Genomic DNA, 23180 nt, shown 5'->3' on the forward strand with positions numbered 1-23180 from the left:
TCTTTTATTCATTAGCTCCTTCCTTGGTCACCCACAAATATTTCTGGGTCTCATTTTTCATTCATTGTTTGTCCTTTGTTCTCAAAGAGGACCATGACATAAGGAAAGTAATGCCGTTGATGGGGTTGGGATCTGAACCCCTAAAAGGAAAAGATCATGTTTTGGGGATCTGGACCCCAAAAAGGAAAAGCCCCTGGGCTTTCCCACACAGCCCAGATCCCTGGAGTTTGCCTGAGGCATCATCCATCCCAGTAATTCTTTCAACTGTCCTTTCATTGTGGCCCCCCACCCAGCCCAACCCTCAATTCTCTATTACCTCTGGACCATCCCAGGCTATTTACCACTCCTTAATCCCATCCAAATCTTCCCACAATACTTTTCCCAATAAAAACATCAATATGGTCCCTATCAAATGCACAGATTCACTAGGAATATCAGTGTTTTAATAAACCACTTGGACTGAAAGAAGGCTTGAGTGGTCAAATTCTTTCCAGGCTGACTCATGCCCTTTGCCAACAGGAAGCAGTTTCAGAAGCCGAGACCTTCACCCTTTACCCCAAAAGATTTTGTGTCCCATTTGTTTGAGGGAACAATGATGGGAGTGGGATCTGAACCCCTAAAAAGAAAAGATCATGTTTTGGGGATCTGGACCCCAAAAAGGAAAAGCCCCTGGACTTTCCCACATAGCCCAGATCCCTGGTATTCACCTAAGGCATCTTTTTTCTTTTAGGGGTCCAGATCTCACACACATGGTCTTTTCCTTTTAGGGGTATAGATCTCATCCTCATCACCATGACTTGCAAATGAATTGGATTTAAGTGAGAGAAGGCTGCACAAAGTCACCAGCCTCACTCTCTCCTCTGGAGCCATTTGGGTCCAGTGGCCCGATATAGATCAGGATGACTGGAGATGGCCCAGGATGCAGTGGGAGACCTTGGCCTTTTTAAGTTAAGGTCTTTCCCAGGTCTCAGTCTGACTGAAGCAACACCCATTCAGTGATTATGGCTAGGTAAGAAATGAGGCAAAGAATGACCTCTTCTACCTGGTCAAAAACCAAAATCAATCTGTGAAGAGAAGACCCTCAGGGTTTCAGGCCAAATCAGAAAGAGTTGCTATTTTCACTCACTCTGAGCCAAGCACACCAAACAGTGCCCAAGTGAGGCTTGGGCAGGGACCCATTGTTGGCCAATCAATGAGAGCCATCTTTAAAAAGAAGACTATGCTCCCCAACCTTTCACCTGATCGTGCCCTTCCCTTAAGCTATACCCCTACAGCCCTTCTATCTTTCATATCTGGAATCCCAGAAAAGGTTCTCTACAGATCTCCTCAATCCTTTGCAGACTGGCTTCCTCCACAGTTACCAAAGATCTTTGTTATTAAATGCCCATTCTCAGTCTTCAATCTACAGATTTCTTTTTTCTAGCTTTTGACCTTGTCAACCACTTTCTCTGGGTTCTTTCTTCTGGAACACTGCTTTTTCATGTGCTCCTTGCTGTTTGATCTCTCCTTTGCAAGATCATCTTCTATCTTCCACCCATTAAGCATGGGTTGTTCAGTCTTATCCACTTCTTCTTGTCCCCCTTTGGAGTTTTCTTGGCAAAGATCCTGGAGTGGCTTGCCATTTCCTTCTCCAGTTCATTTTACAGATGAAACTGAGGTAAGCAGGCTTAAGTGACTTGCCTATGGTCATACAGCTAGTGTTGAGTCCAGATTTGAATTCAGGTCCTTCTGACTCCACAGCTGGTGCTCTATTGAGCACACTACTTAGCTGCCCCAAGCATGGCTTATCTTCCCCCAGGTTCAGTTGAGGGCTTTCTTCATTTTCTCCCTTGATAACCTCATTAGCTTATGATTGAATTATCACATTTATGCTATTATCACTGTTGTGCAAATTTCTCTCAAATAGGAGTCTGGTCTCATTCACTACATCCTACCCACTCCAAACTATCCTCCACAGTTGCCAAAATGATTTTCTTAAAGCACGAGTCTGACCCCATCACTTCACTACTCACACTCCAAGTGGCTCATTGTTCTATGGTTCAACACAAAGTCCTCAGCCTGGCACTAAAAGCCCTTCATAGATTGACTCCAACCATAGGTTGATTTCCAGCCCTTGTTAATCTCCTTCACACTCTCTATAATCCAACCAAACTGGTCTTGCTTTCCTCATACCCACAATCTCTCACCTTTGCACAAAACTCTGTCATGGCTTGAATGCACCCCTCTGCCTCAGCCTTTTAGAATATACAGCATCATTCAAAATAAATCTCAGGCTCATCTTCTATATGAGGCTTTTCCTGACTCCCACCTCCAACCAATCTCATATTTATATTTACTTTGCATACACTGACATGTTTTCTCTCTGGAAAATAAAGTAACTTCCTCAAAGGCAGGGATTGTTTTCTTCATATCCCCAAGTGCCTAGCATATAGCAGTCACTTAATAAATACTTAACAATTGATAGACTACATTCTCTCCTCTCAGGAAAAAAAAAAGTTAATGTTATAAAAACAATCATAGAATTACAGATTTAGAGTTGGAAGGAAATCTTAAGAGACCATGGAGTCCAATTCCCTCATTTTACAGATAAGAAAACTGAGGTCAAGAAGCCAAATATATCTTTGGACAGGGGACATCATTAAAAAATAAATTTGTATTGACATCTTTTGTTTTGACATCCACCTACCCACTTCCAGAGAATCATTCTTTATTGAGGAAAGAAATAAAAAGAGGAAAAACCTTTGAGCTTAACAAACATAAAAAATTATTATAGGGGCAGCTAGGTGGCGTAGTGGATAAAGCACCAGCCCTGGAGTCAGGAGGACCCAAGTTCAAATCCAGTCTCAGACCAGACACTTGACACTTACTAGTTGTGTGACCCTGGGCAAGTCACATAACCCCAATTGCTTCACTAAAAAACAAAAAAAATTTTTTTAAAAAAATTCTTATATATATTTTTTCACATGGACCACCTCTGCAAAGGAGTAGGTGTGGCAGAGGGAGATGTTGTATCTCTTCTTAGGGTCATCATAATTTCAGAGCATTCAGTTTCACTCATTTTGTCATCCTCATTTATTTTCTATTCACATTGTTGTAGACACTGCATATATTTTCCTGGTTCTGCCTACCTCACTTTGTAATAGTTCATCTAAGTTTTTCCATATTTCTCTTTATTAATTACCTTTGTCATTTTTATAGCAGATTATTCCATTATATGTACATATATCAATTTGTTCAGACATTCCCCAATCAACAGGCATTTATTTTGTTTCTTTGCTAATACAAAAGGGACCACTACAATTTGGTGTATATGGAAGCTTTCCTACTGGCAGTGACATCGTTAAGGTATATGCCTAGCAGTGTAAATTCTGGGTCGAATGATATAGATGTCTTAGTCATTTTGTTTGTATAATTCCAGAATGGCCATAGTAATTATTAGCTCCATTCACAACAAATTCATGTACCTCTTTCCACAGACCCTCCCCCACAACATTGACTATTCCTAACTTCTATCATCTTTCCCAATTCGCTGGGAAGTGAAACCCCAGGGTTTTGATGTGCATTCCCCTTATTATTAGTGATGTGCAGCATTCACACGATTGATAATAGTTGGAAATTCTTCTGAGAACCAGTTTTTCCTATCCCTTGACCACCAATTTACTGGGGAGTGACTTTTGGTTTTATTTGTTAGATGTCTCTAAATCTTGAATATCAGACCCTTATCAGTTATTTAATACAAAGATTTCTTTCCCTTTTGACTGATTCTCTTATTAGACTCACTGATTGTGAGTGAGAAAAAGCTTTAAAATTACCCTCAAAATTATCCAGTTCAGCTTTGGTAATTGTCCTTACTTGTTTGGTTAAGGATTCACAGCCGTGAACTATTTTTTAACATCTCCATTTCAGCCACCTTCTCAAGCTGGAGAGAGGTTTCAAGCATGGAAAGCCCATCCATGAACACTGACTTTCTCTAGCTATTTAAATTCTTTATTTCTTTAAGAGGTGGGTATTTTGAAATTGAACCTACATGGCACTGAGTGGACCTTGGTAAAAATGAATTCCAAACTTATTGTTATTTTGAGTGGAACTTTCCTTTCTATTATTGCCTCTTGGATTTTATTATATAGAAATGCTGTTGACTTTCAGCTGGTAGTCTGCAACTTTGCCAGAATTATTGTCTCAATTAGTTCCTTCACCAATATCCTAGGATTTTTGTAATTAAACCATGTATATCATTAATAGGATTGTTTTCCTTCTCTTTGCTTATCTTTATACCTTTCTCTGACTGCTATTACTAACATTTCTAGAACTCTATCAAAGAGAGGTGGGAGAGGACATCCTTGCTTTATCCCGTATTTATTGAGAAAGTTTTTGATATTTCTCTATTGCATATTGCGCTTGCTTTTGGTTTTAGATACTTTGTTAAAAAAAAAACCTATATGCCTGTAACTTGGATTTTTTTAAATAAAAAAAATGAGTGCTACATTTTGGCAAAAGACTTTTTCTGCATTTATTGCAAAACCTAACTTGATCATAATGATTTTTGACAAATTGCTAGTCTTTTTGCCAATGTTTTATTTCAAATATTTGTATGTTCACCAGTAATATTCATCTATACTACTTTTTGCTTTACCCATCACTAGTTTAGATATTAGAATCATATGTGTCTTGTTAAAGGTTATTAAAGGGGCAGTTAGGTGGCACAGTGGATAGAGCACTGGCCCTGAAGTCAGGAGGACCTGAGTTCAAATCTGGCCTCTGAACAAACACTTGACACTAAGCTGTGTGACTCTGGGCAAGTCACTTAACCCCAATTGCCTAAAAAAACCCAAAAAAACAAAACAAAAAAACCCCAACAAAACATAAAGGTTACTAAAAATGGAGATTTTTTTTGAGAGTAGTTTGTGTAGTATATACATGGATTCTTTGAAAGTTTAACAGAATTCTCCAAAAAAAAAAATCCATCTAGAGGGACATACATCTGACTCCGAGTTCAGTTACACCAATATGTTGGTATTTCTCACTATTTAATATACATCCATGTCAACTAAGTATTCAGTAGCTCCTAATGATATTAGAAACAAGTCATCTACAAGGTAGCATATAATAAAATTAAGCATAGAAAACAAGATAATTTTTGGTAACATCTTTAAAATTTCCTCATTCTTAATTCTGATTAAAAAAAAAGCAAAGAAACCCAAAAGAAAAATTCTGATGGCAAAACTTTACAAATTGAATCATAATTTTCAGAAACTGTGGAAGGAACCCAAGAGACTAATTCTAGTCCACTGGTGTCAAACTCGGACAGCAAGTAACCCCTTGACTCCCCCATTCTGGCCTGAACCAGATTAAAATGAAACTGAGAAATGTTTAACAAAATAAATAAAAAAACATAATACAACACAATGTTTCTTTGTAGCTTTCTAAGTCAATATGCTACTGCAGGAATGCCTTTCTTTTTGAGTTTGACCCCACTGTTCTAATCCATCCTTCCGCAAATTAAATCCCAGGTCTGACATTCACTAGTTGGGTAAGTCCTATGATAGATTAACAACTGGAAAGTCATAAAATTCAGCCCCTTAATTTGCAGACGCGAACACTGAGGCCTAGAGATGGTGAAGCAACTGGACAGAATTACAGCATCATAGATACGAAGCTGGAAAGGACCTCAGAGGTTATGCGATCCAGCCTCATTTTAAACTTGAAACTGAAGACCAGGGAGGTACATGATTTGCCCAAGGTCACAAAGACCCAGATTTTTAATTTAGATTATCTAACTCCAAATCCAGCATTTTATGCTGCCTCATCACCTCACCTTTGTGACCTTTACTTTCCTTGCTTGTAAAATGGAGATGACATGATTCAAACTACTTACCTCACTGGGTCAGTGTGAGGAAAGTACTTTACAAAGGGTCTATGAATATAAGTACCACCTCAGAAATTGAACAGCCCAGCAGCCAAGTTAGTTTAAATTACCTTTAATGTAAATACAACGACTTAAAATGTAACCTGGGAGTTGACTGCATGGACATTTTGAGCTGTAAAAGACCATTCTGACAAAATAGCATATTTAGCAAATAAGCATTTGGCTAGTTATCCTGAACCATGATCACAGAATACAAAAGGAGGAACTAAAACAGGAATATAACAGTCTTAGACCTCAAATGCAAACTAAAAGGCAAAATGCAAAATTTATCTTCCATACAAAATGAAGTACTTACCACTGCTTTAAATAAATTCATCTTAAAGACACGCATTTCATAGAGAGAAGGGTAGGGAGATGTTCCATTAATTATTTTACAGGATATTAAAAGAAAACCATTGCAGTGATGGTGACAAATTTGTTCTACAAAACAATTTATTTCCTTATAAATGGCCAGTCCCAAAAGATAGCCATGTTTTGTTTTGTTTTAAAACCTCTGGAAAGAAAATGTTTATAGTGCTATGCTGTAACATGTGGCATGGTTAATTTTTTGTGATTAGTTTTAATGAAATTAATTTGCCTTAAATGTCACAAAATAAATGACAAGATAGTTGATTATTAAATACTCTATCTTGCTAAGGATGAATTTTTAAAGATGAAAATATGAAAGTAACGCACCACTATCATTCCTATCCATTATCTTATCAGTGCTTTTTAATGATAAGCAAATAGTCTTGAAATTTCACCTATGTTCTCAACATAATGATTTCAACTGGCATTTTAATCTTCATAGAGAACCAAGCACTTGAGAATGCATCAGAGGACGGGGTACAGTCATCCACTGTACAAAGGAGGAAACTGGGAACCAAAGAAGTGACTTGTCCAAGGTCACAGGTAGAATTAATAATGAAGATGGGATTTGAACGTAGGTCTATGGACGCCATAGCCTCTGGCCTCCTTCCACTATGTTACACTACTCCAGGTAATGAATGCTATACAGAGAACTGGACTGGAAACCAGCAGACCTAGATAATCTGCTAGTAACTGCCTAGCCTTGGGACTTCTACCTTTGAACCTCTGGTTTTTCATCTTTCAATGGGGATAAAGATTGTCTTATTAACTCCCACATGAGAAGTAATCCTAAATAAGAGTAATCACTACTTTTCGTCTCTGGGCCTCAATTTCATTGGTAAAATGAGGCTTTTGTACTGGATGATCTCTAAATACCTTTAGCTAAGGCAAATTATCTGTTTCTCTCCTTATCCTCAAAGATAAATTGTTGCATTTTCCAGCCCACCACTTCTGATGTCACTTGCTGACAATTACATACTAACCCCTACCCAAGGAAACGTTAAATAATTATCTAGTTGATAACTAATGTGCCAAAACAGGCATGATTTACTAATTTACTGATACGGATGGAAGTAAACTACACACTCTCCAAAATACATTCTTTTATTCAGTCCATTCAATAGAGAAAAATCCAATGGGCAAACCCATCTGCAGCCCACAAAGGTTAAGTCAAACCAAACGAAACCAAACCACCAGTTGACTGAATTTTTTTTCTTTTCAACCGGTTGAGCTGGTGTCAGGTAGAGAGAGCCCATAGGAGTTACATATTTTAGTTTCATTACAACTTCATGATGTAAAGTTTCCTTCAGCTATTACAACAATGAGTAAATAGACTGATTTGAAACAGTTTAAATTAACTATAAAATATTTTACTATTGAACACCCTACCTTACTAGGCACACAGGTTTTTTCTTAAACCAATGAAAATATAAATCTTTGTCATTCATATTCACCAGCATCCATGTATTGTCATAATACAGTCAGCAACTGATAGAGAACGAAAAAGACAGTGTCTCCTTCTGTGGAAACAACAAAACACTTGATTCCATTAAACATGATAGATAGGGAGAACAGAGCCCCCGTGTACAAGTGTGGAGATTAGCTTTTCCCCTGCCCCCCCCCTTTCTAAAAATAAAACTTCTAAGCCCAGTATTTCCTGGACAATAAATAAGATGTATCTTGTCTGTTTTGTGAGCTGATCATCATTTCAACTTAGTTACTTCATCATATTCTTCCAATACAGAGTAGAATTATATTGAAAAATGCACTAAAATGTCTTCTTTTCAGTAAAAGTTTAAATATTAAAGGAAAACAATCCAGTCACATACATTTTAAGATCCCCTTTGCACTCATACTGGGAGTCATGACAAGGTTACAGTGTAATTTACTACTATGGGAATGCAACCTCACATTTTGAATGCAAAACAAGAAACTGACCAATATGAAGAGGTCTACACTAGGTTAATAATTCACTTCTGGGATTCTGGAAGTCTTTTGTCTGGATTTCCTGACAACAAGAATTGAAAGGCTGTCAAGTACTGGAATGTATAAACCAGTGGTTTCTCAAACTTTTGGTCTCAGGACCTCTTTACAAATTTAAAATTGACGACCCCAAAAAGCTTTTACTTGTGTAGGTCCTATCAACAGTTATATTGTAAATGAAAATACTTCAGTATTAGTAAGAATAGTTTTAACCTGGAAGATCCCCTGAAAGGTTCTCACGGTTCCCAGGCTCCCCCACACCACACTTTGAGGACCTCTGGTATAAACTAGAACAATCCATTGGGCAATCAATTCTCAATCATGTTATCCAATTACCCACTTTGGTAACCATCTGTGGCTAATTCTTAATTCCCACCTACCCATTCAAGATATTTCTAAACTCTGTTCGCTTGTTAGCAACTGACATACGCATAGGGAATAAAAACTCATTTCACTATCAGGATGACTGGAAAAGTATATCCAATTCTAAATAACATATAATGCATTCCAAAGTTAAGTAGTTTAAGATTATCAGCCATTTTGCTGCCTCTGTTAGTTGAAAAAATCCAGAATCAGCATTTAAAACAAAAAATAGAGAACCTAAGGGATAGATACTAATGCAATCCAGATCACTGGCAGGAAGGAAATAATTAATTTTGAAACTCCTATTAAACACTAGCCTTATTTCTCTTGTAAGAAGAGGCCCTCTATGCAGGAAACTAGGGGAGAAAAGATAATCTACTGACTCCTAATTGGCTAACTTAATGCCCAGATGAATCAAATGATGGCAACAACTCTAAATACATTAATTAGAATTTGGTGGGAACACTTTTAAGTTTTTTTGTTTACTACTCGCAAATTCCTGACATTTTCCCATCATTTTTTCTTCATAGAAAGTGATATTCAAGCTTTTAAAACAAAAAAGGGGGCAAGGGTAATACCTTAGGGAATAATTTTTGCATTTAAATGTATTTGATAAAGCCTCATTCTAGATGTTTCTCATAGATTATGCACCTAGCTGTGCGCACACATGCAGAGTGCACAAATAATGATTGATTTGATTCACTAACAATGAACAGCTAGTTGAAGTTTAGGAATTGTGGGAAGAGAGTGGCATGACTGGAAGCTGAAAAAAGACAAGGATAAAGAAAACCAGATAAACAGCTTACAATGCTGAGGTTAAGGGACAAAAACCACCCTCAGATTACACAGGATGAAATGAGCTCTCTACCACCATATCCATGAGACACAGATTTAACCCACACTATAACTGAATTTATGGTTTAACGCGGTGCTTGAAAATTGGGATTTTACATGATCTCTGGCTTTCCCTTCAAGTAATTTGACTTCTAAGCATCATTTAATTCTTAAACTTTAAGGAACTCAATATGGCACAATTTATAATTCAGGGAAGAAAACCAGAGTTGGCTACAGGTGCTAAATTTGAATTGTAGTTGCCCACATTTTTTTTTAGATGAGGAAAACAGGATCTTTAGGCCACAGATGTCAATCTCAAATAGAAGTAGAAGCCACTAATCTATCGATAAGGATCCCTGCAGGCCACATATTGACTTAGTCTTAAAATGTAATGTTATTGAAACTTAAACATATTTTTGTTTTGCTAAATATTTCCCGATTACATTTTAATCTGGTTCGGGCCACACTTGGGAATGCTCTAGGCTGTCATCAGACCATAACTAGAAACCACAAGGAACTTTACCAGGCTCTTAAAAAAAATTTCAAATCACTCAAGTCCCAAGTGGCGTGGGAAGCCCAAGACGCTGGTGGCTGAGGGGGGCAGAAGTGTTCAGGTTACGGCTGGTGACCCACCATTATTTCATTCACCTTCCTCTTTATTCCTTTGCTTCTCTGATAGTGACACCTCAGGATTTAATCCCACCCATGACACTCCAGGCTAAAGAAGTTCTCAACTTCTCTAAGGCTTATTTTAAATAACACTGGCAGTAAAAAAATGTAGATTTTATAATCACTTTATGAATGCTCTCTTGGTGCCTTCATTTATCCAAACCACTACAGCTGTAGTGAACAGTACAGTCCAAGTTCTAGTCAGCCTTTCATAAACAACAAGAAATGGGATCTAACATTTAATACATGTGTGACCTTGGGGAAGTTAACCTCTTGGTCTCAGTTTTTCCATCTGTAAAATGGGAAGAGTACTAGCCCTGTCTACTTTATAAAGTATTATGGGGAAAGTACCTCATAAACAACAAAGCATTAAAGGAGTTATTATTAGATTAAATCGGTGTTCATTTTAACATCAAAACACACAATTCCCAAAATGAATCCCCTAATACTGAGGTAAGGCGCTTATACTCAAAGAAACACGCACCTTTTTAAACCAACTTTGTGATTTTTATTGATGGGCGATAACTTTATATTCCTAGATATCACTAAACTGTGTACAATTAGAAACTCAACATTAGAGAAGAGCAGATGGCAAAATTAAACAAAGCAGACAAAGAAATATCAACCTTCATTATCTTGCCCATTTTAAAATCTTGTGTACACAGAAGCAGAAATGCAGCTCGAAATCTTTAATAGCAATAAAGTTACAATCACCCATCTATTCAGCCTAACATCTTAACTCCAAATATTTGATCTGCAATGTATACTTCAGCAGTTTCCCATCGCATAATTATTAATTTTTTTTTTCCTATTTAGAACCAGCAACTTATTTTTTGTTCTTTCTGTACATTTTCTTTTAAAGTAAGAACTCTTTCTCCTCTAAGAACTGGCTCATATTTTTATCCTTTATCAAAAACTAAAGGGGATAGGGAGGAGAAGGTTTTGCATTTTAAAAAGTTTTTCACTTTTATAAGGAAAGATAAAATTCATTCTCACAGAAATTCACAAGTTGTGTTGCTGGTGCAGGATTTCTTCTATTAGGCAATTAAACTGGGAATCAGATGCAAATCCCCCTTTATCATCACAGGAATCACCATTATTCAGAAATAAAGGGGCTTCTATATTTTTTTTAATCAAGCAATAGTCTTTCAACCAAATGATTTTGATTTGGAAGTTAAAAATCAACATAAACTATGCTGTGCACAAACTCCAAGGGAGTTAATCTCTTTTCCATTCTATCCCATAGGTGCAAAGAAGAAATAAAGTTTCACTCAACAGAGCCATTAGAGAGAGGAAAAAAAGTTAGTCAGAGTTGGTATCTAGAAAGCAGGGATCTTGCACACACAGCACAGAGAAAGAAGTTTTAGAGCAGGTCAACTCGGCGATAGTACAGGAGGTAGGCTGTGCGCTCAGCAGAAGGCTTCACCACCTGGTACTGGTTTATTACTTTGACTGCCTGGTCATCAATACGTAACCAGCCATTCAGACCAATCTGGAAGACATCTGTAGTATAATGACCACCAGTTGCACTGTTTCCGTGATGATAGACCACTGTAAAAAAGAGACAGGATAAGCTATAGCATTTCCGATTTCAATCAATCACATTTAAGACAGAAAACAAAAGTGTGAGAAAAATTTCTCAATTTATAAATCCTTTATAGTGTACAAGAGAAGCAGACGAATAAAAATGTCTGTAGTAGGACTTTTTGACTCAAAACCAGGAAATCTGAATTAATGAACTAAGATGTCTACTATTCATTGTAATACTTCATTACAACTTACAGGAGGAAATTCTCTTTCTCCTCCTCAAAATAAAACACACACACACACCATAGTAGCTAGTTTGGAGTAGAAAAAAATGCTGGATTGGGAGTTTTGAAGACTAGCTTTTATATGTGGCCACATAAACCTCTCTAGGTATTTGCTCGTTTGGACAATGTGGGCTGGCCTAGATGACTTCTAACATCTCTTCTAGCTTTAAATCTGTAAGCCGAGAAGTCTTTTTTAACCAGCATATTTAATTAAGAGACACTTTTATCCTCAAACAGGAAACCTCAGAGAAAAACAGTGATACAAAATGTTAGGCTGTGACACAATTGGGGCTGAGAAAAGGACACACAGAACTCCAGCTTCATCTATCACTACTTATTTAGCTGATAATGTTATGTGAGTAATACAAATCCTCACCCTTACCAGATTTCACCTAAAACTATGGCTGCGACTAAATATTACTTACAAATTAAGCCTGGGACAGTAAGCTCAAACAAGCTAAAAGCACAGCACTTGGGCGGTTATGGTTTATTCATGGTACAAACCACTTTCACACACTTTGCCCTTTGGCCTCAGATCAGGTACATACATGAGTACTGCGCAGCTCTTTCACAAATAAGAATTGGTCCAAAGTGGGACCAGGCAAGAATATGGACAGCACAGTGAAATTCAGCAAAACATCAAAGAAAACAACTGTAAAGTGCACATGCACGCACACACACAGAGTTCAGTTTGGGAACTTTAGCGTTTTCTGATCTTAACCTGACAGCATATCCTGATATCAGGCGTGGCAATGGGAACTACAGCTTAAGGCCAGGATGGGACAAGTTTTGCTGATCCTGCCACTCATCAATGTCTGTAACAAAAAGCTCTCACTCACTTTCCACACCATGCTGCCTGCTTTCTAACTATCATCCTCATACCTTCCCCATGGAACCACGGTTTCCACTTTGGGTCCCCCAGCTCTGAGAGGTGAGCTCTTTCTTTTGCAGGACCCAAGCCTCCACATTACTTCCTACCTTCACCACATTCCATGATATGTATATGTATGTATGTGTATGTATGTGTGTGTGTGTGTGTGTGTGTGTGTGTGTGTGTGTGTGTGTGTGTGTGTGTGTGTGTGTGTGTGTGTGTAGCTTTCAGGCACCTTTATGTCTTATCTTCCTTCGCTAGAATGTAAGCTCTGTGAGGGTAGGGGCTGTTTTACTTGCTGGTATTCGTATCCCCAGTGTTTAATACAGTTTGGCATAGAGCAAGAGCTTCATGTATCACATCAATCCATCCTACAGTTAAGCATTTGTGTCTTGCAATGCCCTCTCTAAAGATATCCATCATCTCATAAAAAACTGCAATTACCATCTCACATAGCCGAATGGCCAAAAAATTAAAAATTCGAGATAGATCCTATTTTGAAACTGGCTTGGGGCTAAAAATCATTTTTAAATTATAGAAACCTAGGTTTCCAGGTGAGGGAGATCTGATTTAGTGATTCCTTAACAAAATAATTATGTAAGTTGTATTGTTGAATACACTACACAAATTTACATACCTGCAAAAAGTCGATAGTTTCTGTGGCCTTTAAAATTTTTATTTTTCACACCTGGAGAAAGCAGCTCTGAAAAACAAAATGCCAGCAGTTCTAAGGCACTGGAAGATTTCTCAGCACTGAACACAACATTACAAAGTTATCAAGATTTCAGTATAATTTAAGGAACACCAAGGACCACCCAAAAGACTGAAATATTTCAAATGGCTTAACAATTGAGCCATGACCAAGGTACCCCTTCTTAATATAGACATATTAGAGTTTTTTAAGCTGTTTAAAAACTCTCACCAGTTAACTAAAACACCAAGAAATCAGGCACCAGAATAAACTAAGAAGCCCATGCGAGATCTGCCTCCTCAAGAACAGCTGTTCAGACTGTCAAAGGACAAGTAACTTCAGAAACCGTCCTCGTGTACTTTTAAATCAGAGGTCATAAAGCAAATCTACTGTCTGCATCCACTCAGGCCGCCAGTAAAAGCAGTCTTAAATCTAAGACACCAACGAGATTTATTGAGAATCAAAGTTAACTTATTTGCTGGGCATCATGTAAGAAATAATGGACTGAAACTTCCTATTACCTACTTCTATAACTGTGTTCTGAGGGGCATACTTATCAGTTCAGATCATGTCTCAATCTGTCTGCCAGTGAAATGACCCCAAAGTAACTTCAGATTTGTATCTGTTTGCTTTTTCAATTGCCCCAACATGTTACCAGAACCACCTTTACATTTATATAACCCTACTCAAGTTTTTCTTCTGGAAAATATACATATTGCGGATTCTGCTGATACCTCACATTTTCTTCTAGGTGAGAACTCTCGGGGAAAGATTTTGTTTTTCTGTCTAGATGTAGATTAGCCAATCAAGTCACCAAGACAACTCTGTTACTGTGTATTTTCTTAGGTGTCTTTTAAACTGCATGGGAACTAGACCAATATTCAGTGACTGCACTAATCTATGGTTTGATAAACCCAAAGCCTCCAGCTTCTGGGATAAGAACTCATCATTTGACAAAAGCTGCTGGGAAAACTGGAAAAGAGTATGGCAGAAACTAGGCATTGACCAACATTTTACACCTTGTACCAAAATAAAGTCAAAATGGGTACAAGACTTAGATATAAAGGCTGCCAGTTAAATGACAAGCATAACTTGGAGGGCAAGGAATAGTTTACCTGTCAGATCTATGGAGAAGAGAAGAATTTATGGCCAAACAAGAAATAGAGAACATTATGAAATGCAAAATGGATGACGTTGATTACATTAAACTGAATAGTTTTTGCACAAAGCCAATGCAACCAAGATTAGAAGGGAAACAGAAAGCTGGGAAACAATTTTTACAGCCAGTGTCTCTGATTAAGGCCTCATTTCTAAAATATATAGAGAACTGACTAAAATTTATAAGAATACAAGTCACTCCCCAATTGATAAATGGTCAAAGGATGTGAATAGGCAGTTTTCAGATGAAGAAATTAACGCTAATATGAAAAAATGCCCTAAATCACTACTGATTAGAGAAATGAAAATTAAAACAACTCTGAGGTACCACATCACACCTACCAGATTGGCTAATATGACAAAACAGGAAAATGACAAATGTTGCAGAAGATGTGGGAAAACTGGAACACTAATGCATTGTTGGTGGAATTGTGAACTGATCTAACCATTCTGGAGAGCAATTTGGAACTATACCCAAAGGGCTATAAAACTGTGCATACCCTTTGACCCAGCAATACCACTTCTAGGTCTATATCCCCAGAGATCATACAAATGGGAAAAGGACCCACCTGTACAAAAATATTTATAGCAGTTCTTTTTGTGATGGCCAAGAATAGGATACTGAGGGAATGCCCATCAACTGGGGAATGGCTGAACAAGTTGTGGCATCTGAATGTAATGGCATACTATTGTGCTATAAGAAATGATGAGCAGGCAGACTGCAAAAAAACCTAGAAAGACTTATATGAACTGATGCAGTGAAGTAAGGAGAACATTGTACACAGTAACAGCACCACTGTGCGATGACTAACTTCCATAAACTTGGCTCTTCTCAGCAAAGCAAGGATCTACAACAACTCCAAAAGACTCATGATGGAAAATGCTGTCCACATCCAGAGAAAGAATTATGGAGTCTGAATGCAGATCGAAGCATAGTATGTGATCTAATTTTTCTTTCTTTTGTTGTTTTGTTTTGTTTCTTCTTTCTTGTGGTTCCTCCCATTGGTTCTAATACTTCTTTACAACACGACTAATATGAAAATATGTTTAATATGAATGTATATGTAAAGCCTATATCAGAATGTATGCCATCTTGGGGAGAGGGAGGAAATTGAAAACTCAAAAGCTTATGGAAGTGAATGCTGAAAACCAAAAATAAATAAATTAATTTTAAAAAATGCATGGGAACTAACGATTATTTTGGCTAACGGATTTAAAATATCTCAATTTGTCACTACAGTTATACTCCCACAAAAAAGCCCCAAGGACAGATTCCACTGAGTAATTAGCTTGCATTCACTTAGCCAGAACACCCCATCCCTCAATCATGCTGCTTTACTTACAACTGGCTTTAGTGTATTTCAAACCACATGTACTTTTACTGTTGTAGATACTTTCCCCTTTACTGACACAGGCAGAAACACCTTAACAGGCTGGCTTTGTGAACAAGTATGACTAAAACTTCAGTGATGAGACTCTGAACTTGGATAGTCTGGTTTTCTCAGATGGCACACCCAAACTAGAAGCCTTTCCAGCTTGGTAGGGGTAAGTAAAGCTTCAACCATTGGCACAGCTTTCAAAAACTCAGGGTTACCCTAATTAATCACAAGGTATCAGAATAGCACTTCAGTGGAGGGCACTTACACATAGAATAATCAAATACTATCAGAAGTTATCCTCAAGTTGAAAATACTAAATTCTATGTTTAATGATCATAATAAAATAAAAATAAAACCTAAACAATGAATGATAATTCACAAAGTTAAAGCACATTTACAACTTTCCCAGTATCTGCCACTAGAATAAAATTAGGAAAATAAGAGTAACAAGCTCTTGTCATAAAGTTTTCAGTTTTTTCAAACAAAAAATGCAGGATTAGAGTAAAAATTAATATGGCATAATGGCGAACAATAACCAGACATTTCCCTAATCTAATTTTTGCACTTTTTCAAAGCAAAAAAAAAATGCAGACTGTGGTTTGCTAAATTAAAAATTTTTCCTCTTTGATAAAACTTAGGACATACCCACCAATCTTCCTCTACACAATGTCCAGTGTTCAATCAGAACGTTCGTGTAAAAACTTAACAGGATTTAAAAAAAAATACAACTTTTTTCCAATGTTAACATCAAAGGGGCAAAATCGAGGTCTTAAATCAATACATCTTTAAAAATATCTTTAAAAACTTTTAAGAAAACATAGTTCCCATACTGAATATTACCTCTGCTAATTTCCAAGTCCACAGGATATTCGATATTCTTAATAAGCTTTTGACATCCACCAGTCTTCTCATACACAAATCGTTTGAGATGTAGAACAAGAACAGGGGGGAGCTTTTCCAGGGTTACTCTCCGACTAATCTCAACCTAAGACACAGAGGGCACATGAACACATCATGCCTGTCTGAAAGCAGAAGACAACCTGCTTGCTAACTGATCGCTCATCTACAACTGTCCCCTTTAAAATGAGATGTGGAACAATCCCCCTGTGTGCTTGAGTAGCCTAGGGCAATAATGAATTTGAGAGAAGCAAAGTAACTGAAAACTGAAACCAAAAGGAATCACAGAGAGAGAGAGAGACTGAATGATTCTCTTTGCTAATAAGAAGTCTGTCTACTTTAACAGTCCCATGACCTGGCCTCTCCCTTAAGTCCACAGACCTTGTGACATAGGGAGCAGTCTTCCAGCATTACTATGGCTGAAAAATTAGTCACCCTGCTGCCAACCTGGGGGTAGACAATAAGTCTCAACAGAGCAGCACAGGTTCTCAAATGACACCCATTTGCTCTGTCACCAGTTGCACACTCTAAGCTTTTCCAGAAGTCCACATGCCACAAATGATTTCGACCCTGGCTTCTGGTAGAGCTGAAAGAGCAGCACAGTTGGGAAAGAGGGTTTCCACAGAATAAAACACCAGGTGTGAATTCTTCTCTTTCCTGCTTTCTCTCTCTTCCTCTCCACCTATCTCTTTCTTTATTGGACCTGTGACTTTTTTAGTCTGGGGAACTGCCAGCAGACTCCTGTCATCTGCTCTTAAACTTGTGGGGCTGGAGCTTTGATGGGGACTTGAGGAAACAGGACAATGTGCTGTGAGTAAGGCAGCCAGGGTTGAGTTCCAGCTCTGCCCCAAATGGATGTGGTCACTTGAGCAGTCATTTCTCCGGCTTCAGTTTTTTCTCTGCAAAATGACAGTTGGACTGAATGACCTATAAGGCCCCACCTGGACTAACCTCCTAGGTGCAGTTCTAACAATGACTGCCGCTTTTATACTTGGCTGAGCTTCCATCACATTTCTCTTTAAGATACACCTTTTACATTCCAGTAATATTTCTGTACACCTACCAATCCAATAATTAAGTTTTTCGTATTTTAAATGATTTTACTGCTTTCTGATGTTTTATTTTGATCAAACCTTTCCTCAGACTTTTAGATGGCACAATCTAAATACAGAACAGAAATGGCTTTCAGGTGACTGCAACGCCAAACTCCAAACAAAACAAAAACAAACAAAAAGCCCTTTAAAGAGATTAGCTGACAAGAGTAAAAGGCCTCTCTCATCTGACATTTACCAACAGTTCTCTTTATTGCTAGTTAAGTAATGTGTACATCTAATACCTACAAACTAAAGTGAGAGGCTCTTGGAATCAAACTTGTGTGTTTTCTCATAATCATAATGTCTTACACAAAGCAGGTGCTTAACAAAGATGATCAATGAAAAATATTGATGCATTTATTTTACCAGTTAGTAAAAGATAGAGACTATAATAATTAACTTATAAGAACTGAATAATGAATAACTCCCGTCTCAATTACATCACCTGAAAGACTGTTTTGAAAATATTTAAATGTCTATTTCATATCTTAGAATTTCTTTTTACTGAAATATTTTTGTATCCTATAAATCAAATTATTTTATATTGAACTTTTTCTCATTGAGTTTTTCTTGTTTCATTAAGTCTCGTGAATTTCAGAGAGCAGCTGGGTAGTGCAGTGGGTAGAATGCCAGGCCTGGAATGAGGAAGACTCATCTTCTTGAGTTCCAATCTGGCCTCAGACAGAACTTCCTAGCTGTGTGACCCTGGACAAGTCACTTAACCCTGTCTGCCTCAGTTTCTTTACCTCTAAAATGAGCTGGAGAAGGAAAAGGCAAAGCACTCCACTATCTTTGCCAAGAAAACTCCAAATGGGGTTACAAAGAGTTGGACATGACTGAAAAAGGATTCAACAACAACATGAATTTCAAGTTACAGTAAACAATTTGTAGCTAAAGTGAAAATGGTCTTTTTGGATACACTACTAATCATAGTTTAATGCTACAATGGGTCCCAGATTCTCACATTTATGAAATAATTGGTTTAGAGCGTAAAGTATGCCATCTATTCACTTCTCAGCTGGATTGAGCGCAGCTAGTATCAGATTAAAACATAAGTGGAAAATGTTTAACAAAATAAATAAAAATACAATATATCATCATGTTACTCTGTGGTTTTCTTAGTCAATATGTTGCCTGCAGTAATCTATTTCTATTTGACCCTACTCTAAGGCATTAGAGACAAAAAGATGCCATAAAAGACCTTACAGGCTACTGATGGAGAACATGACATGGCAACAAACAGCACGGGAAAGAACCAAAGTGCTACAGAGAAACTGACGAGGGACAAAAGAGCTGCACACAGACATGGGTAAGTTTCAGGTGTGTATCTGGGTGCAGTGCATACATGCAGACATAACAATATACAGCACAGTATATGTGTGTATATGTGCCTATACACGTTTACTCATACAGATATACAGACACATGTGCATGTGTGTACCATCCCCACCCCCATTTCTGCTGGAAGCATCTAGAAAGGCTTCACATAAAAAATTAGACCTGAGCGAGGCTTTCAAAAAAGAGCATTTTAATAGGTAGAGATAATGCATCCAGGCAAGGCCTCTAGGATAACAGGGATAGTAACGATGATACTAATAGCTAGCACTATTTTTTTTTAAGGTTTGCAAAGTGCTTTGCAAGTATTATCTCACTTGAGTCCCACAACCTTGGAAAGGAGGTGCCATCATTACTCCCATTTTACAGATAGGGAAACTGAGGCAGGCAGCAGTTAAATGAGTTGTCCAGGGTCACACAGCTGTTGAGCGTCTGAGGACAGATTTGAACCCAGGCCTCCCTCACTGCAGGTCCAGCACTAATAACCACCACACCACCAGCGGTCTTTTGAATACACAAGATTCAAGAAAGCATTAATAGAGAGAAGGGAGATCAAAGGGTAATACTGTAGAACAGCTAATAGTTCACTTTGACTAGAACATAAGCATTCATGAAGGGAATAGTATGAAATAAGGCAGGAAAGATGGCTTGGAATCAGTGTAAAGAATCTTGAATGTCGGGCTAAGGAGCCTCTAGATTTATTTTGCAAGTACTAAATGAGAAGCTATTTAAAGCAATTATTGAGTAAACAATTAACTGTACAGGCCACATCACATAGAAACGACTGCAAAAAGTAGCAGCATCTTATTTTTGTTCAGCAGTACAGATTAAATCATAAATTTCTTTTTTCCTCACTTTCCATTTTTCATATCTTGAAGTAGTCTTCTCTCCCAACTTTAGAGAACCCTAATGATGGGTTTTACATGGGTAACTAGAATGAATCGCCAGGTTCTGATTTGTTTTAAAGGATCACCTAGCTCAATCCTCTCCTTTTAGAAAAGAGACAATTCTCCCTATTTCCTCTGGGATAAAGTATAAACTCTTCTGTTTGGTTGTCAAAGCCTCCTACAATCTCGCCTCCATCTGTCTTTCTAGTCTGATTACACAATAAGCCTCTCCTTGTGTTCTCTGGTGAAGCCATGCTGGCCTTCTCTGTTCTTCCCACAAGGATGGCAGTCCATCTCCATCTCTGTGCTCCTGCACTGGCCACTCCCCAAGCCAGGAATGCCCTCCCCTCCTTACCCATCATTTTAGAATCCCTTTATTCTCTTAAGATGTAGCTCAGGTAATCCCTTCTTTCTACCTGAAGCCTTTATTGAACCCTCCCAACTCTAACACCTTCAGTAATCACCCTATATTTATTTGTGTATCTTTAATCTGCATATACTTATGCATTTTTATCTCTGATAGCATGTAAACTTCTTGAGTAGGAATTAACTCATCTTTTGTTATCTGTACCTCCACGGGTACTACACTGGCTGGAACATAGTAGGAGCTTAATAAATGCTTGTTGATTGACTGAAATACAGAAAGGGGAGGTAATTTACCCCATGTCACATAATACCGTGGGATCACTGAATGCTAGGAATCTAAAACTGAATGCATGTTTAATTCATATTAAGGAAGATATTAAATGGCAATTTAATGAATCCATGGGAACCTGAATCTATTGGGTTCAATTATCTCAGTTTAGGCTAAATTAGTAAGATAATGATTAAATAACTGACAAATTATCGTTAGTTTTGGGGGGAGGAGTGAACTCAGACATATATATTGGATAGAAGAATTAATTCTTTCACATTCTCCTGGGGAGTCTGATTTTTAAATTTCAACACCAACAGAACTGCTTTGAACAATCTAGTGTGTGAAGCAAACAATGAACTGGGAGTTAGATTTGGGGACTTTGGTTCAAATTCTTGCTCTACCATCTTCCCCTGGCTAGCCCAGGGCTCTCTCCCTCACAGCTTGTTGTCTCTACGAAAATACCTCTTGCTTGGTTTTTGTGGTATATCCTTGGACAGACTCTCTTGCCACCAGACTTTCCAATGCATCCTGGACTGTGTGGATCTTCTCAGACTGGATATCCAACTGTAAGGTAAAAAATGGCTGCAAAGTGGCAGATTCCTTTGAACTCTGCTGGTAAACTACAGATCTAAAAGAACAGAAAAACAAAGATTATAGAAAATATAACTTCTGCCACTACCTCTTGAAGCTAATCATTAGGGTGGAAAGAAGATAAAAGTTATTTATTTCAAAAGACCAGATAACAAAGATAATCTGAAATAGAGCATATCATTTCCTCCAAGTTGAATGTTATAGGATTCCTCCAAGCACTTTCAATATACTTCGTCACTAGTTTGCAACTCTTTCCACTTAAGCTTAACTTTGTCAAAATGTTTGGAAAGAAAGTGAATTTCCTGCAGACTGTATAAAATACTTGGTAGTCTACCTGCCAAAACATACCCAGGAACTATATGAACACGATTACAAAACACTCCACACAAATAACGACAGATCTAAACAACTGGAGAAACATTACTTGCTTGTGGGTAGCCTCAGCCAATATAATAAAAATGACATTTCTGTATAAATTAACTTACTTATTCAGCACTTATATCAATTAAACGATGAAAGAATTACTTTATAGAGCTAAAAAACAAACAAACAAAATTCATCTGGAAGTAAAAAAAAAAGGTCAAGACTACTGCGGGAATCAATGCAAAAAGAGTAAAGGAAGGTGGCCTACCGGCACTAGATTTCAAACTGTATTATAAAGTGGTGATCACCAAAACAACCTGGTGCCAGTGAAGAAACAGAACGGCTGATCAGGGGAACAGATGAGGCGCACAGTACACAGCAGTGACCGACAACAGTGACCCAGTGTTTGATAAACAAGAAGATCCGGGTTTCTGGGACAAGAACTCGCTATCTGACGAAAACTGCTGGGAAAGCTAGAGAGTAGTTTGGCAGAAACTAGGCGTAGGCCAGCATCTCACACTGTGTACCAAGGCAGGGTCAACACAGATACATGGTTTAGACACAAAGAGCAATGATATAAGCAAATTAGAAGAGCGTGGAAAAACCTGCCTATCAAATATACCGATAAGGGAAAAGCTTTATGACCGAACAAGAGCCACAAAGGATCACGAGAAGTAAAACGGATAATTTTGATTACATTAAATTTAAATGTTTTTGCACAGACAAAACCAATGAAGCCAAAAGTCAAAAGGAAAGCAGGAAACTGGGGGAAAGTTTTACAGCAAGTTTCTCTGACAAAGGTATTTTGATATTTCTCACATGTATTGGGAACTGAGCCAAATTTATAAAAACAAAAGCCATTCATTCCCCAATTGATAAATGGTCAAAGGACAGGAACAGGCAATATTCAGAAAAAGAAACCAAAGCTATCAATAGTTACAAGAAAAAATGCTCTAAATCATTATTGATTAGAGAAATCCCAATTAAAACAATTCTCAGAGGTATCCCCTTCTACCCATCAGAGTGGCTTACATGATAGAAAAGGAAAATTATAAATACTGGAGGGGATGAGGAAAAACAGGGACACTGACACATTATCGCTGGAGTTGTGAATTGATCCAAACATCCTGCAGAACAATTTGGAATTATGCCCGAAGAGCTATAAAACCGTGCATACCCTTTGATCCAGCACTACCATTTTTAGGTCTATATCCTAAAGAGATCAAAGGAAAAGGAAAAGGACCCACACATACAAAAACATTTATAGCAGCACTTTTTGTGGCAGCAAAGAATTGCAACTGGGAGGAATGCCCATCAATTGGGGAATGGTTGAATAAGTAGTT

General features: G+C 37.7%; 1 protein-coding gene across 1 annotated transcript in view; it reads right to left on the reverse strand.

Moving 5' to 3' along the window:
• Window positions 1-10608: 10608 nt before the first annotated feature.
• The window catches only part of USP10 (ubiquitin specific peptidase 10), a 76418-nt gene continuing 63846 nt past the window's right edge, over window positions 10609-23180 (reverse strand). Inside the window, exons 11-14 of the mRNA XM_020989252.2 lie at window positions 21346-21511; window positions 16874-17018; window positions 13443-13508; window positions 10609-11674 (exon numbers count right to left, since the gene is read on the reverse strand). Of these exons, the coding sequence (XP_020844911.1) occupies window positions 11487-11674; window positions 13443-13508; window positions 16874-17018; window positions 21346-21511 (565 nt within the window). The 3' untranslated portion in view covers window positions 10609-11486. The remainder of the gene's footprint in view (window positions 11675-13442; window positions 13509-16873; window positions 17019-21345; window positions 21512-23180) is intronic.

Source organism: Phascolarctos cinereus, unplaced genomic scaffold (genome assembly GCF_003287225.1).
Source record: "Phascolarctos cinereus isolate Bilbo 61053 unplaced genomic scaffold, phaCin_HiC Scaffold_2;HRSCAF=192, whole genome shotgun sequence".
NCBI classification, from domain to species: domain Eukaryota; kingdom Metazoa; phylum Chordata; class Mammalia; order Diprotodontia; family Phascolarctidae; genus Phascolarctos; species Phascolarctos cinereus.